At 35.9% G+C, this 13,987-nt stretch overlaps 1 protein-coding gene across 2 annotated transcripts in view; it reads left to right on the forward strand.

The window, feature by feature from the left end:
* Positions 1-13,987, forward strand: part of SLC17A8 (solute carrier family 17 member 8) — a 55,563-nt gene that overhangs the window by 15,863 nt on the left and 25,713 nt on the right. For both annotated transcript variants that reach the window (XM_052001371.1, XM_052001372.1), the window contains exons 3-4: positions 7,031-7,149; positions 13,249-13,363. In XM_052001371.1, coding sequence (XP_051857331.1) covers positions 7,031-7,149; positions 13,249-13,363 — 234 coding nt within the window. The remainder of the gene's footprint in view (positions 1-7,030; positions 7,150-13,248; positions 13,364-13,987) is intronic.

A 13,987-nucleotide genomic window follows, 5' to 3' on the forward strand; every position in this document is an offset into this window, starting at 1 on the left:
TGATGTAATAGATGAGGGCTGGCCTGAAAGCCAGGAAGACCTGAGTTCAAGTCCCAACTCTGATACCATATGGGAAGTGTGATTCTGAGTAAACTTGCTCTAGATGGACTTCTATTGATAGAGGGACTTTTTTCATCTAGGAAAATCCTATGTGTTAGCAGGACCTCCCTTATTTAGGTCTAAAAAGGATATTTGAAACTACTGCTTTTTTCTTTTTAATTCTTACCTCCTTCATTTTAGTAGTTAGGTGAACAACTATAAGCACAGAATGGAACATTTATTGTGAAACTTGTCTGATGCATTGTTTTGTTTTGCTTAGGTTCTTTACTTATAAGAGAAGTTGAGGCAGTTAAATGTCTTGCTTAGGGCCAGATAGAAGCAGGATCTGAATTCAGATCATCCTGATTCCAAATCAACTTATTTGTCACGCTGACCCAGAGGATCTCTATCTTTATCTTTCTTTAAAAACAAATTTTTCCAGACATTGTTCTAGGTATTGGGAAAACAAAGTAAAAAATAAGCTCTATTTTGTATCAGGGAAGACATGGAATGGTTTACCATTTCCTTTTCCAGATCATTTTATAGATAGGAAACTGAGAAAAACAGGGTTAAGTGATCTGCCCAGGGTCATAAAGCTAGTAAGTGTCTGAGGCCAAATTTGAACTCAGGAAGATGTGTTTTCCTGACTCCAGGTCTGATACTCTATCCACAATGAGTTAGCATTTATTATGTGCTACCGTGTGCCAGAAATTGTGCTGAGCATTAGGAATATGAAGAAAGACAAATTCCCTGTCCTTAGGAAACTTACAGTATAGTAAGGAAGAGAACTGTGGAGATTGCATGTAAATCAACACATGCTATGTTCACTTCTTTTTTCTGTTTTTTCCCTTTTGTTCTGATTTTTTTTCTCTCAACATGGTTCATAAAGAAATATGTATTAAAAAAGTTAACATACATGTATAACCAGAAAAAATAAATAAAATGTTAAAAAATAAAATAAAATAACTGTAGACAAAAAAAAATCTTCATTTTACAGTTGAGGAAACTGAGACAAACAGATAACAAATAATTTGCCTGGATCACAAATCTAGCATGGTCACATTTGAATTCAGGTCTTCCTGATTCCAGCTCCTATGTTTTATCCATTGTGCCGCTTGCTATCTGTGACTTTTGGAAGCTCACATAGTCAGAGAGGGTCAGGATTGAGACTGGTCTGAACTAAGTCTTTTCCTACCTGCAGTTTAAAGTTATAGCTTCAGTCTCTGGCTCCAACCCAACAGTGACCAAGAATATACTCATGACTTTTCACCTCCTGTTTCCCATCATTTCCCCAAAATTAACATATAATCATTGTGTGTTGCCTTCTATTAAATTATGTTTCTTGGGAGCAGAAACTATTTTTGTTGTTTGTATTTATATTTCACGTAGTAAGTAGTTAATAAAGGCTCTCCCTTCCTCTCTCTGTCTCTATTTCTCTCCTCTATCTCCTTCTCTTTATCTCTTTCTGTTTCTTCTTCCCTTTATCTCCCTTCTTTCTCTCTCTTCCATTCTCTCTCTTCTCTCTATTTATTTTCTCTGTCTCCCTTTCTCTTTCCCTTTCTTTTCTGCCTTCTTCCCCATCCCTCTTTCCCTCCTACCCCATCCTTCTTTCTCTTCAGAATGTGTGTATGTGTTTGTGTGTGTGTATGTATATACACACATACTATATATTTACATCAACAGGGTGATTCAGAAGTCTATTAAAGCTTAAAATTGCATTAGTACTTTTTGGACATCCTATATAGATGTGTGTATGTATGTATGTATGTATATGTGTGTGTGTACACAGAGAGAAACAGAGAGACAGAGACAGAAAGAGACAGAAATAGAAACATATGTATAGAGACAAAGAGTCACATAGAGAGAGAAACATATATATATATGTACATATACACATGTATAAAATATCTTTATATTTTTATTTATTTAAATATACAGCCATATTATATATAGGGGTATATTATATGTATATATTTATATATGCAAACACATCTCTCTCTCTCTTTCTTTCTCTCTCTCTCTTTCTCTCTCTCTTTCTTTCTCTCCAAAATAAAATAGATTTTTAAATGACATTTTCATCCATATTTGTTTTTAAACCACTTTCATTTCCAATGATACCTTCTGTATCTCTCTCCATAAACTTTTAGCAAAGAATAGAAAAGGATGACAAGAAGAGGGGAAAAATGTTCAGCAAAACTAACCAACACAGAAGCTCATTTCCATCCCTCAGTAGTTGCCCACTCTTCAGTAAAGGGAAGGAAACTACTTTCTTTAGTCAGAAACTATTGTCCTCTAACCAAATCTAGTTTAGGGGACTTTCGAAACATAGAGGATTTTAGGGTTTCAAGATGGAAGCTTCCTTTATTCAGACGATCCCAGGTTTTTGGTGGTGAATGGCCCACACTGAGCAAATACAACCACAGAGAAGCTTCTTACTAATTATTACCTTTTTGTTCCAGTGGGGGATGTGTGCTCTGAGAATCCCCTGGCGCCTTTCAGGAACTGGGTCTCAGCCATTCTTTCTGAAGGCTCATGTATATCAGCGTGGCTTCAGATGTGTATCATGTCTTATTTCAGTCCTTTGTTAGCAAGCCCAGCTAATTAAAAGCCCTCCGTTGAAGCCTAGAAAAAGATGAGTTATGCTTTGTATTTGTTTATTGCCTGGAAAAATAGGGCTGGATCAATAGCTCTGGCTTTGTGGAAAAATATTTTGATAAAACTGCCCAGAACAATGGTTGCTGGGGCTCTGCAGTTTCCATAGTTCCAGCCCCCCACCCCGATCTGTACTGGGACCCCCCTGGAAAAGCCAATTCTAATCTAATATATCCTCCCTCCACCAGCCTCTATCAATCTCCAGCTCACAAGTTATATAACATATGGTAAACTGGGATCTAATTCTTACTTTGGATGCTGTTAGAGGCCAGTTATGTCTATGATCTATACTGGTCTCCATCTGTCTTTTACTTTGATATTTCTAAACAGCTACTGACTATTTGATATAGGTTATTTATTTTAAAACTTAAAAACATTTCAAATGTATTTTATTTTTCCAGTTACATATGAAGATAATTTTTAACATTCATTTTTTCAGGGAAAACCTTTTTAAAAATTAATTTGTTTTATTTGTTATAATGAGTTTTTTAAATAGCATTTTATTTTTCTAATATATGTAAAGATAGTTTTCAATATTCATTTTGTGAGACTTGTGTTCTAAATTTTTCTCCCTCCCTCCTTTACCTCCCCCCTCTCCAAGACAGCAAACAATCTGATAGAAGTTAAATATCAGCAATCATTTTTGTATGATTTTGAGTTCCAAATTTTTTTCTCTCCCTTTCTCCTTTACCTCACCCCTTCCCAAAGCAGCAAACAATCTGGTATAAGTTATACATGTGCAACCATTTTAACCATATTTCCATATTACGAACTAGTTTTTTTAGAAAGAGGAAAATGATAATAATAAAAAATGATAATGATGATGATTATGGGAATAGGTCACATTTACATGTGACCTTCGGTAAATAATTGCTTTACTTCCTCTAGGTTTTAATTTTTTCATCTGTAAAGTAAAAAGGGAGAAGGAGAATTAGACTTTCCAGATACAAATTTATAATCCAATGTAATATTTTTATATTTTATCTCATCTGATTCTCTCAAAAACCCTGTGAATGAAAATAGAGATTGACCTCTGATGTCATTGGTATAGAAAATTCCCAAGTGAAGAATTTCTCTTTAACCACTTTTTCTGAGATTTATGGTCCTGAGAAGTTAATTAATTTGCCTAGCATGCACACCAGTGTGTGATAGATTCAGGACTCGGGCCCAAGTCTCTCCAAGGCTAGAATGGTAGACATTATGCCAAGGGTTCCTTTTTATGTGTTAGGAATCGTCTTAGCAGTCTGGAAATACCCAAGGACCCCGTCTCAGAATGATTGCTTGTGGCCCACATTCATAATTCAAAGAAATGTTAAGTCTTTAGAAGATAAAGATGTTTTCCCCCATCTAAATTCATGGATCCCTTGAAATCTACCAGTGATCCATTGGACCCCAAGGCAAGAGTCCTTGTATCATCCCATGATGCCTTGCTGGATAATAATAGCTAGCATTTAAGTGGCATTTCAATGTTTGCAAATTACTTTGTATGCATGATGTTATTTGAGTCTCACAGCAACTCTGTGAGGTAGGTATTATTTTTATTCCCATTTTGTAGATAAAGAAACAGAAGCTGATGTAGTTGAGTGACTTATTTAGTATTGTAGCAGGTAAGACTCTTCAATGGGATTAGAATATTAGTCTTTCTAACCAAGTCTAACACTTCATAAGTGCTATTATTGAATCAGTTATATAAAGACGAGGAAACAGATTCACATAGATCAAAGTCACATGCCCTGGTGATATCTGGGATTTAAGTCCAGATCTTCCTGGCCATAAATCCCATGCATAGCAAGAAGACAGAAAATGCAGTTTTGCTGGGCTAAGCAGAAAATGAGGAACCGGAGGACATTGTGTGTGAGTAGGGGTGGGACTGGGAAGGAGAGAGCTGGCTTTTAACCAAATGGAAAAAAGTGACTTCATCGCCATAGCTGAACGTGTTCAACGTTATAATGAAGAGTGAAATGTCTGAAAGAGAGAGAAGCTATGGAGAAATCATTGGGCTGGGAGGAGAAATCTAGGTGGTCTGTGCTAAAATCCTTCCTCCCTTTCTTTCCTCCTTCCCTCCTTCCTTCTTTCCTTCCTTCCCTCCTTCCCTCCTTCCCTACTTTCCTCCTTCCCTCCTTCCCTCATTTCTTTCCTCTTTCCTTCTTTTCTTCTTACCTTCCTTCCTTCCTTCCTTCTCTCTTTCTTTCTTACCTTTCTTCTTCTTTTTTAAATAAATGAATACTATATTTGTAATCAGAAAATTTGTGGAGAAGAAACATAACTTCATCATCTTGGTAGTGGCACAAGTGATTAGTTCCAGGAATGAATATGGCTTTCATTTTTTCAATATTTAAAACAAATCTGGGAAATGGGCCTAGTTTATCAATTTCATTCTCATTCCTGTGTAGCTCAGAACTGAAATGCTTTCTAATCTCCATTTCCATGAGGAGAAGAAATGCCATCCTGGGTCACAGCAATGGGAAGGCTATCTTGTCCAGTCTCCAGAATATTAGTTAATTCATTTCAGTTTGGTAGAAATCCTTTAACATTTACTCTTTGAAATGTCTGTTTAAATCCAACATAGAAATATATAAAATAAAATGTGATTAAAGTGTACCATAATCAAAGCATAGGAAGAAGGCAAGATTGCTGAGGATCATTTCAAGGCTAATCTGTTCAAAATACTTTGAATTTTTATAACACTTTCACTTCAATTCAAAAGGTAAACTGAACATCAATATGCCTATGTGATCTCGGACAAGCCACTTATCCTCCTGTTTTCCTTAGCTATAAAATAAAGATGATAGAATGCCCTCTGAGGTCTCTTTCAGTTCCAAATGTATGTATGATCCTATTATCTGGCAGCTAGATGGTGCAGTGGATAGATCACTGGACTTTGGAATCAGAAAGAATCATCTTCGAGAGTTCATATTTGGTTTCAGATACTTACTAGCTGTATAGCTCTAGGCAAGCTACTTCCCCACATTTGCCCCAGTTTGCTCATCTATGAAATGAGCTGGGGAAGGAAATGATAAACCATTTCAATATCTAGCTGTGTTAGTTCTGGGCAAGTCACTTTCCCATGTTTGCCTCAGTTTCCTCATCTGTAAAATGAGCTGGAGAGGGAAATGACAAATCATTCTAATCTCTCTACCAAGAAAACCCCAAATGGTCTCTTGTTGGACATGACTGAATAATAACTTCTGGACCAGATACTTGCTTTACATAGGCAAAAACCCCAAATATTTGTGTGTGTCTGTATTTGTGTATGCACACAAATGTAATAAAAACAAAGCAATTTGTTTGGTGGGAGGGCAGCAGACACGAGCATGGCTCTGAGAGGAAATCTATTTGAGCTGAGCCTTGTGGTTCCAAATAGCAGAAGTGAGGAGGATGAGCATCCTGTTCAAGTCAGCTTGGGTAAAGGTACACTTTATATTCTGCAAAACACGTGGGATCCTAGGTCTAGAACTGAGGGAGAATCTTAGAGGCCTTAAAGTCCAGCTTCCACATTTTACAGAGGGAACTACAAATAGTTCTTAAAAGGCCCCCGACTTGTACCAAGGGCCCCTGATATCAGATCCAAAGCAATTTCCACTGGACAATGTTGTCTTCCCATTCCAGGCCTACAGCAACCTGGTAAGTGAGTAGGATGGATATTATCATTTAATAGATGAGAGACTAAGGTCCAGGATCTCAATTTTGAATTTAGTTTAACTTACCCGAACCTCAATTTACTTATATGTAAAATAGGAGATTGTACTAGGTTGGCTCCGAGGTCCCTTCAGACTTATGTCTGAACTCTATATAGAACATATAAGGAACTATAATGTATGTTTTTTTTAACTGAATTATTACTCCAACAGAGCCATTCCAGTGGACTAGGGACTGTTATTCTTTTGATATATCATGGGCTCCTTTTGAAATCTTTGGCCATTTTTAAGTCATGTCCAACTCTTAGTGACTCTATTTGGAGGTCTTTTTGGTTTTGTCTTTTGACAAAAATACTACAGTGGTTGGCCATTTCCTTCTTCAGCTTATTTTACAGATAAGGAAACTGAGGCAAATAGGATGAAATGACCTGCTTAGGGTCACATAGCTAGTGTCAGCATTCTATCTACTGCATCATCTAATGAAGCTTATAAATTCCTCTTCAGAATCATATTTTAATGCATAAAATAAAATATCTTGATTTATAAAGGAATGACCAGATTGAAATATAATTATCAAAATATTTTTTAAAAGTTCATGGCCCCAAGGCAAAAATTCCCTGAATAGATTAATCAGTGAAAATGATTATTAGACTTTGTTTGATGGCTCACAAATCCCAGATGATTTATTTTTTCATTTGCAGAGTGCCCAATTTAATTGGGACCCAGAGACAGTTGGACTCATCCACGGATCTTTTTTCTGGGGCTATATAATGACACAAATTCCAGGAGGCTTCATCTCAAATAAATTTGCTGCAAATAGGTAAGAATCCTTGGAACAACACATCCATCAATTTTACATTTAGCTTTGTGTGTCTACAAAATCTGTCCAGTTCTCAGTTTTCCCTAGTGGTAAGGTCAGGGGCTATCTGAAGGTCTGAAATCCTCAGATACTCAGTGTATTCCTTGCTAAATAAAATAGGTTTCCTATCATGTTCCTTTGACTGGTGTTGAGTTGGGAGGAGCACATCTGGATGCTAGTTCTGGCTGTACCAGTGATTTGTTCCATGACTCTAGGAAAGTCATTTGTTTTCCTTCCCTAGGCTTGGTTTTTTTTTCATCTGTAAAATGGGGGTATTGTACTCTAAAGTCCTCTTCAATTCTAGATCTATGAATATTATAATATCCTAAGATACTTTTCTTTTGGCTTCTGTTTTGCCCTGTTCTGTCCTAATCACCATTTCCAAGTCATATTATCTGGATTCTCACCATTGTTCTCATCCTCCTCATCTTTGTCCTACTGGAACCTAGGACTGAACCCCTGGAATCATTCTGGACTCTAATAGAGGAGCTTTCATTGTATCCCCTGACCACCACTTCCAAACCATGTCCACTCCTTTCCTTTCCAGATCTCCTTCATTAGAATATAAACTTCTTGATGACAGGAACTCTCTTCATTGCCTGGCACAGGGCTTAATGCTTGCTTTCTTATTCTTCATTCATTTGTTCAGTTCAGGGGTCATTTTTTTAAAGAAAGGACATTGGTAAACTGGAAAGGGGTGACCAGTCATTGGACCATTGGATCAAATTGGATATCATGCTACACGAGAAGCACTGCAGGAAGTGGAGATAATGAATTCCCAGGAGAAAGGTCTTAAGGGAAAGATAATTGATTGCTGTAACATGGAAACATTGGAAGGATTATCCCAGGAAGAGAGGATTTTTTCTTTCTTTCTTTTTTTTTTTTTAAATAGCTTTTTATTTACAAGTTATATGCATGGGTAATTTTACAGCATTGACAATTGCCAAACCTTTTGTTCCAATTTTCCCCCTCCTTCTCCTACCCTCTCCCCTAGATGGCAGGATGACCAATACATGTTAAATATGTTAAAATATAAATTAAACACAAAATAAGTATACATGACCAAACCATTATTTTGCTCTACAAAAAGAATCGGACTCTGAAATAGTGTACACTTAGCCTGTGAAGGAAATCCAAAATGCCGGCAGGCAAAAATATAGGCATTGGGAATTCAATGTAATGATTCTTAATCATCTCCCAGAGCTCTTTTGCTGGGGGTAGCTGGTTCAGTTCATTATTGCTCCAGGAAGAGAGTTTGAAGGCTTAATTCTGCTTGGTCCAAAGAGACCATTAGGAATAAGAAGTCTTAAGTCACCAAGAAGCAGACCAAGACTGGATGGTGGGAATACACACAGGGAGATGTCCAGAATTGGAACACGCCACCTCTGGCGGGGATAATTTCCTCCTTAGTGGAGCTATCTTGATCAATCACCAGGGAATTTGTAAAGAAAAGCATTGATGGGGGAGAAGAGAATTCCCTTTTTCATTCTGGAATTCTGACCATATTCAAAAGTATCATATAATTTATATTTTTTTGTGTTTGTCTTGAAATCCTACAATTCTCCATGAAAAAAGTTAATCTCACTACTCTGAAGCCCCGATCCCATTTGACTTCTCACTCCTTGAAGAAATTGTCTGAAATAACAGACTGGAGAGTATGAAGTCACTTGAATCACCCTTAGAAATGTATGAGATGAAAAGAAAAAATCTAAATGTATTTTCCTTTTATTTAATTTAACATTTTTATGAACTTAATCATCAATAAACAGGAAAATTTCAGTAATAATAAAAATTCAGTAATTAATAATTCAGTATAATAAAAATTCAGTAATAATGACATTTACATAGCACTTAGTTTTGTAAATCATTCAACAAATACTTTTTTATAACATTTTATTTTTTCCAATTATATATTGAGAAAATTTAAAATATTGATTTAAGAAAATTTTGAGCTCTAAATTTTCTCCCTAAAGAGGTAAGAATTTTAAATATATTTTATAATACATCTTTGTTCTTACAACAACCCCGAGAGGTACAGATTATTAATGTCCATATTTTTACAGATGAGGAAACTGAGGCAGACAGGGGTTAAATAACTTGTCCAGGGTCTGAAGTTGGATATGGACTCAGGTCTTCCTGAAGCCAGACATAGTGTTCTATCTAATATACCACCTAGCTGGATTGCATATGAAACTGTGAACTTTTTTTATGTGGAAGTAAACATAATTACACAGTAAGAAAATTGTTCTTTTTGTGGTTCCATCTGAGCTTTCTTTTGTGTCCTTTTTCCTATACATTCCTTTGACTCAAGATTTCCTGGTGTCTCTAAATGTAGGTTTCTAGAAGACGCCATACTTGGCTTTTATTTGAGCTCAGAAATTCTGATGTTTTTATGTGTCATGTCTCCTTTGGTCAGTTTTGTGAAGCCCAAGTGTGGTTTCCCCAAATAATGTTTTTTTTCCCAAATAATGTTTTTAAATGCATAAAAATATAACATCTATGATTATAAAGGAAACTAAAGGTAAGCAAAAATAAATATATAATCCCTCTTCCATAAAGTTCACAGTCTTCCTGAAATCAATCCATAGATTACTTTAGAGTCCATGGACTAAGAATTTCTATCTCTGAAGAACTATATACAAGGTATCAGTTCTATCCTTACTGATTGTAAAGAAAGCTGCAGGATTCCTTTCTTCCAACTCACTGAACAAAGACAAGAAAATACGAGAGAAAGAAGTCATTCTTTCTAACAATTAGAGGTAATCAAAAGTAGGTTGAGTTATTCGATAGGTAGTGAGTTCCCCATTACCAGATGAATTCCAGTGAAAATTGTGTGGCTATTTGTTGGAAATGTAAAGGCAATTGAGGCACAGATTGTGCTCTAAGCTTCCTTCCAAGTCTGAGATTCTGTGATTCTGTAATTGAATTGGGAACTTGAAAAGTCAAAACACCAGAGTGTTGAGCATATTACTACTTATAATCCCAGTGAGACAGACATCCATGTGGTGTTAGCCGATTAGAAGATGAGCATTTATCTGGAGCTTCAGTCAAAGAATTGAAAAATCTGTTAATCAACAAGCATTTATTAAGTACTTACCAACTTCTAGTCCCTATGTTAGGTATGGGGGATGCAATGACAGAGTGAAATAGTCCCTGCCCTCAATGAGCTTACTTTTCTTTCAAGGAAACATAAATAAGTATGTACATGTAGTCTCAATTTCAACAGCCTTTCCAGTATGGATACTTTTCCTCTAGCTTGAGTCAGATAAAATCTTCAGTATCATTCTATGGAGAATAATCTGGAAAGAGAAATTGTTGAGAATTATGGTTTTAATATTTAACATGTATAAGATCGCCTGTCTTCTAGGGGGGGGGTAGATGGAGGGAAGGGAAAAGTCAGAATAGAAGGGAATGCAAAGGATAATGTTGTAAAAAATTACCCAGACATATGTTCTGTCAATAAAAAGTTATTTTTTAAAAAAGAGAACTATGGTTTTAGAGAAATTGGATAATGAGGCAGAACTTTTTTAACTTAAAAAATTAAGAGAATTTAAAGTTAGAATTAGTTCTAACCCTAAAATCTTGAGAAAAGATTTTGAGTGAAATGAATGATGGGACTGTGTTTCTAGAAGTCACTTGAAGTTACCAACATTGACAGGTGAAATTTAGCTTGTACTTAAAGATTTGCAATTATTTGCTCTTTTCAACCTGTGAGGTAGTATTTTAAAGAGGATAAATGCCCTTCCCCTTTTCAATATCTGAGATAAGTTTGAGACGCATGTCTGTCTCACCCCACATTCAGTATTTTATCCATTATTTTATCTGACTGTCTCTACAGCAAGGAATTTAAGCGTTACTGAATGTGATTTTTCTCATAGCTAAATGAATAATTATGCTTTCTGTTATTACTTACTACTTTACAATGAACATAAATTGTATAATCAGTAACTGAGGAGATTTAAAACTGAGGAGGTTTGGGATATATGTGTAAATATAATTGTTCATATATAAAATTTACGCTTGTATAATTTTATTTATATATGGAAAGAGATTAATAATCTGGGACAAAATAGAGTTATTTCTCCAATATATTATTTATTACTTAATTATCTTGCTCTCACATTAGTAAGTTCTGATTCTAGAGATGCATTTGACTAAGTTCTTCTTCAGAAAATACTTTGTAAACCAAATTCGCCCAAAAAGCATAAATAATAAAAAATTCAAACAAAATATAGTTATTGTTTGTAAGACGCATATTTTTATTTCTTAAAAATGTCAATCTCAATTTTGTATACAGTAGGTATTCAATAGATATTTTTGAGTTAATCTGAGTCTCAAGAATACTAAAGAAGAAATGGCATAATATTTTGGGGAGGAATCTAGATTTGGAACCAAGAGGATCTGAGTTCAAATCCTAGTTGTATTTATTATCAACAATATGACTTAATTTCTCTGGAAGTATCCCCCTTGCATAGTTTAATCCATTGTTGTGCTAGACAAGCAGGGGGCTCAATTTGTGGTCTGGTGTCTGAGTCCTTAATGAGTCCAATGCCAGAACTTTTTACAATCCAAGTACCACCTCATAAACCTTCCAGGATCTTTGGACCTTTGGAAACACACAAGTGATCCAGACTACCTCCTCAGGATACTCAGTCACCAAAGATAAAAAAATGAACAAATGCTAAAGCCAGCCATATGCTCATGTACACATGACAATCAAGGATGGGAATCGGTTTAGTTCCCTCTTCCTATGCTCAGTTCTCAGGAGATATTTCAAATGAGCCCTAATTCTTAAAAGCCGAAAGCAAGAGGCAGAGTGAAAAGGTGGAGTGTGTGGAGGGAGAGAAGAGAAGAAACTTTGGTAAGTTTACTGAGTTCTGGCTCAGGATTCAATTAGGGAATTTTTGTAAACTCTTGAGTCATGAATAGCTCTCTCCAACTTTCCTCATAGAGAACCAGAACCAAGCAGAAGAGTACCCATCTCTGCATATTTTCTATAATTCATCAGAAAGGGAAAATCTGAGCATGTTCTGTCTCTGTTACTTTAAGTAAACATAGAATACAATTCTTGTTACTGAGTGGAACAGGTATAGACTTTTTGGAAAAGCTGATTTTTTTTTTAAAAAAAAGTTGGAAATTCAAAGAGATGGAAGCTTGGAGGGAATATATACCAGGCATGGGAGACAGCCAGTGCAAAGCCATAGAGGAGGAAACAGCTGTGTGTGAGAAACAAGAAATTTAGTAGAATGTGTAAAGAGGAAAAATTTGTAAGAAGTCTGGTAAGTAGAAAAAGTTTTAAATGTCAAACGGAAACTTTTGGATTTGATCCTAGAGCTAATGAGAAACTACTGGAATGCATTGTGAGTGAGGGGGGAATGGGGGAATCACTTCCTTTGGGAGTTTAGGGGAGAGTCTAGAGGCAGGGAGGGCAATTAGGAAGCTATTGCAATATTCCAGATGAGAGGTGATGAGAATCAAGAATGTATGAATCTAAGGGTGAGATATTGGAGAGATAAAAATGACAAGATTTTGGCAACTGTCTGTATATGTGGGCAATATATTTTTGCAACATGTGTACAAAATAAATACAAGATAAGGTTTTTTTTGAAGAAGGTAGTGCTTTTCACTAGCAGTTTTCCTTCATATGATACATGCTAGTTGTGTGACCCTGAACAAATCACTTAACCCTTTTTATCTCAATTTCCTCATCTGTAAAATAAGCTGGAGAAGGAAATGGCAAGCCATTTCAGTCAGTATCATTGTCAAGAAAACCCCAGACTTTCAACCACAACTGACAAATGATTGAAGGACAACATACATTTATAGATGAGTTGCTAATCTGCTTTGGTAAATGGAGTTTACATCCCAGAAGTCCTCTACATTGAGAAATCATGGTTCTGGAGTATACTTCTGCCCTCTCTCCAGAAAGCTTTAGAATCTATATTCCATTGGGTTAATTTCATATCTATGGCAGATATTAGTTCTTTCTTCCAGGGTTAATTTTTTTAAACAACCATGTTTATGAGTCACAAGTGTCTCTTTGTTCTTTTCTCTTTTTAGGGTATTTGGAGCTGCTGTTTTCTTAACGTCGACCCTGAATATGTTCATCCCTTCTGCAGCTCGAGTGCATTATGGCTGTGTTATGCTGGTCAGGATTCTACAGGGTCTGGTGGAGGTAGGAGAACAATTTTCATGTAGTTTGCTTTGGATAATGGAGTTCTTTTAAATGCCATCTTTGTTGGTTCATTTTGAGGATGGAAACTCCATGCCCATTTTTCTGGTTTGTTTTTGTTTCACTTTTGTTTTTATATCTCAAGCACCTAGTTCAGTGTCTGGTACATAGTAAACATTTAACAAATACTTGTTGATTGACTATTTTCCTGCTTTTTTTCGACTTCTGGTCATTATTAGAAAAGTGAATATTAATGTCATTCCAAGATAAAATACATTGAATGACCATTTCACACAGTATCACAAATTTAGAACTGGAAGGTACCTCAAAGGCCATTGAGTCCAACCTTCTTATTTTTACAAATGAGGAGATCAAGCCCTCAAAAATGGCTTGACTGGAGTCTTTCATCTAGAAACAATATTTAGACTTTAACTTCAAGGTGTAGCTAGGTAACACCAAAATGGATAGTGCCAGTTAAGTCAGGAAGACTCCTTTTCCTAAATTCACAACTGGTCTGGACGAGTCACTTAACCCTGTGTGCCTCAATTTCCTCCTCTGTAAAATGAGCTGGAGAAAGAAATGGCAAACCAGGCCTGTTTTCTGCCAAGAAAACCCCAAAATGGGTCA

The sequence above is a fragment of the Antechinus flavipes genome, chromosome 5, assembly GCF_016432865.1.
Source record: "Antechinus flavipes isolate AdamAnt ecotype Samford, QLD, Australia chromosome 5, AdamAnt_v2, whole genome shotgun sequence".
NCBI classification, from domain to species: Eukaryota; Metazoa; Chordata; class Mammalia; order Dasyuromorphia; family Dasyuridae; genus Antechinus; species Antechinus flavipes.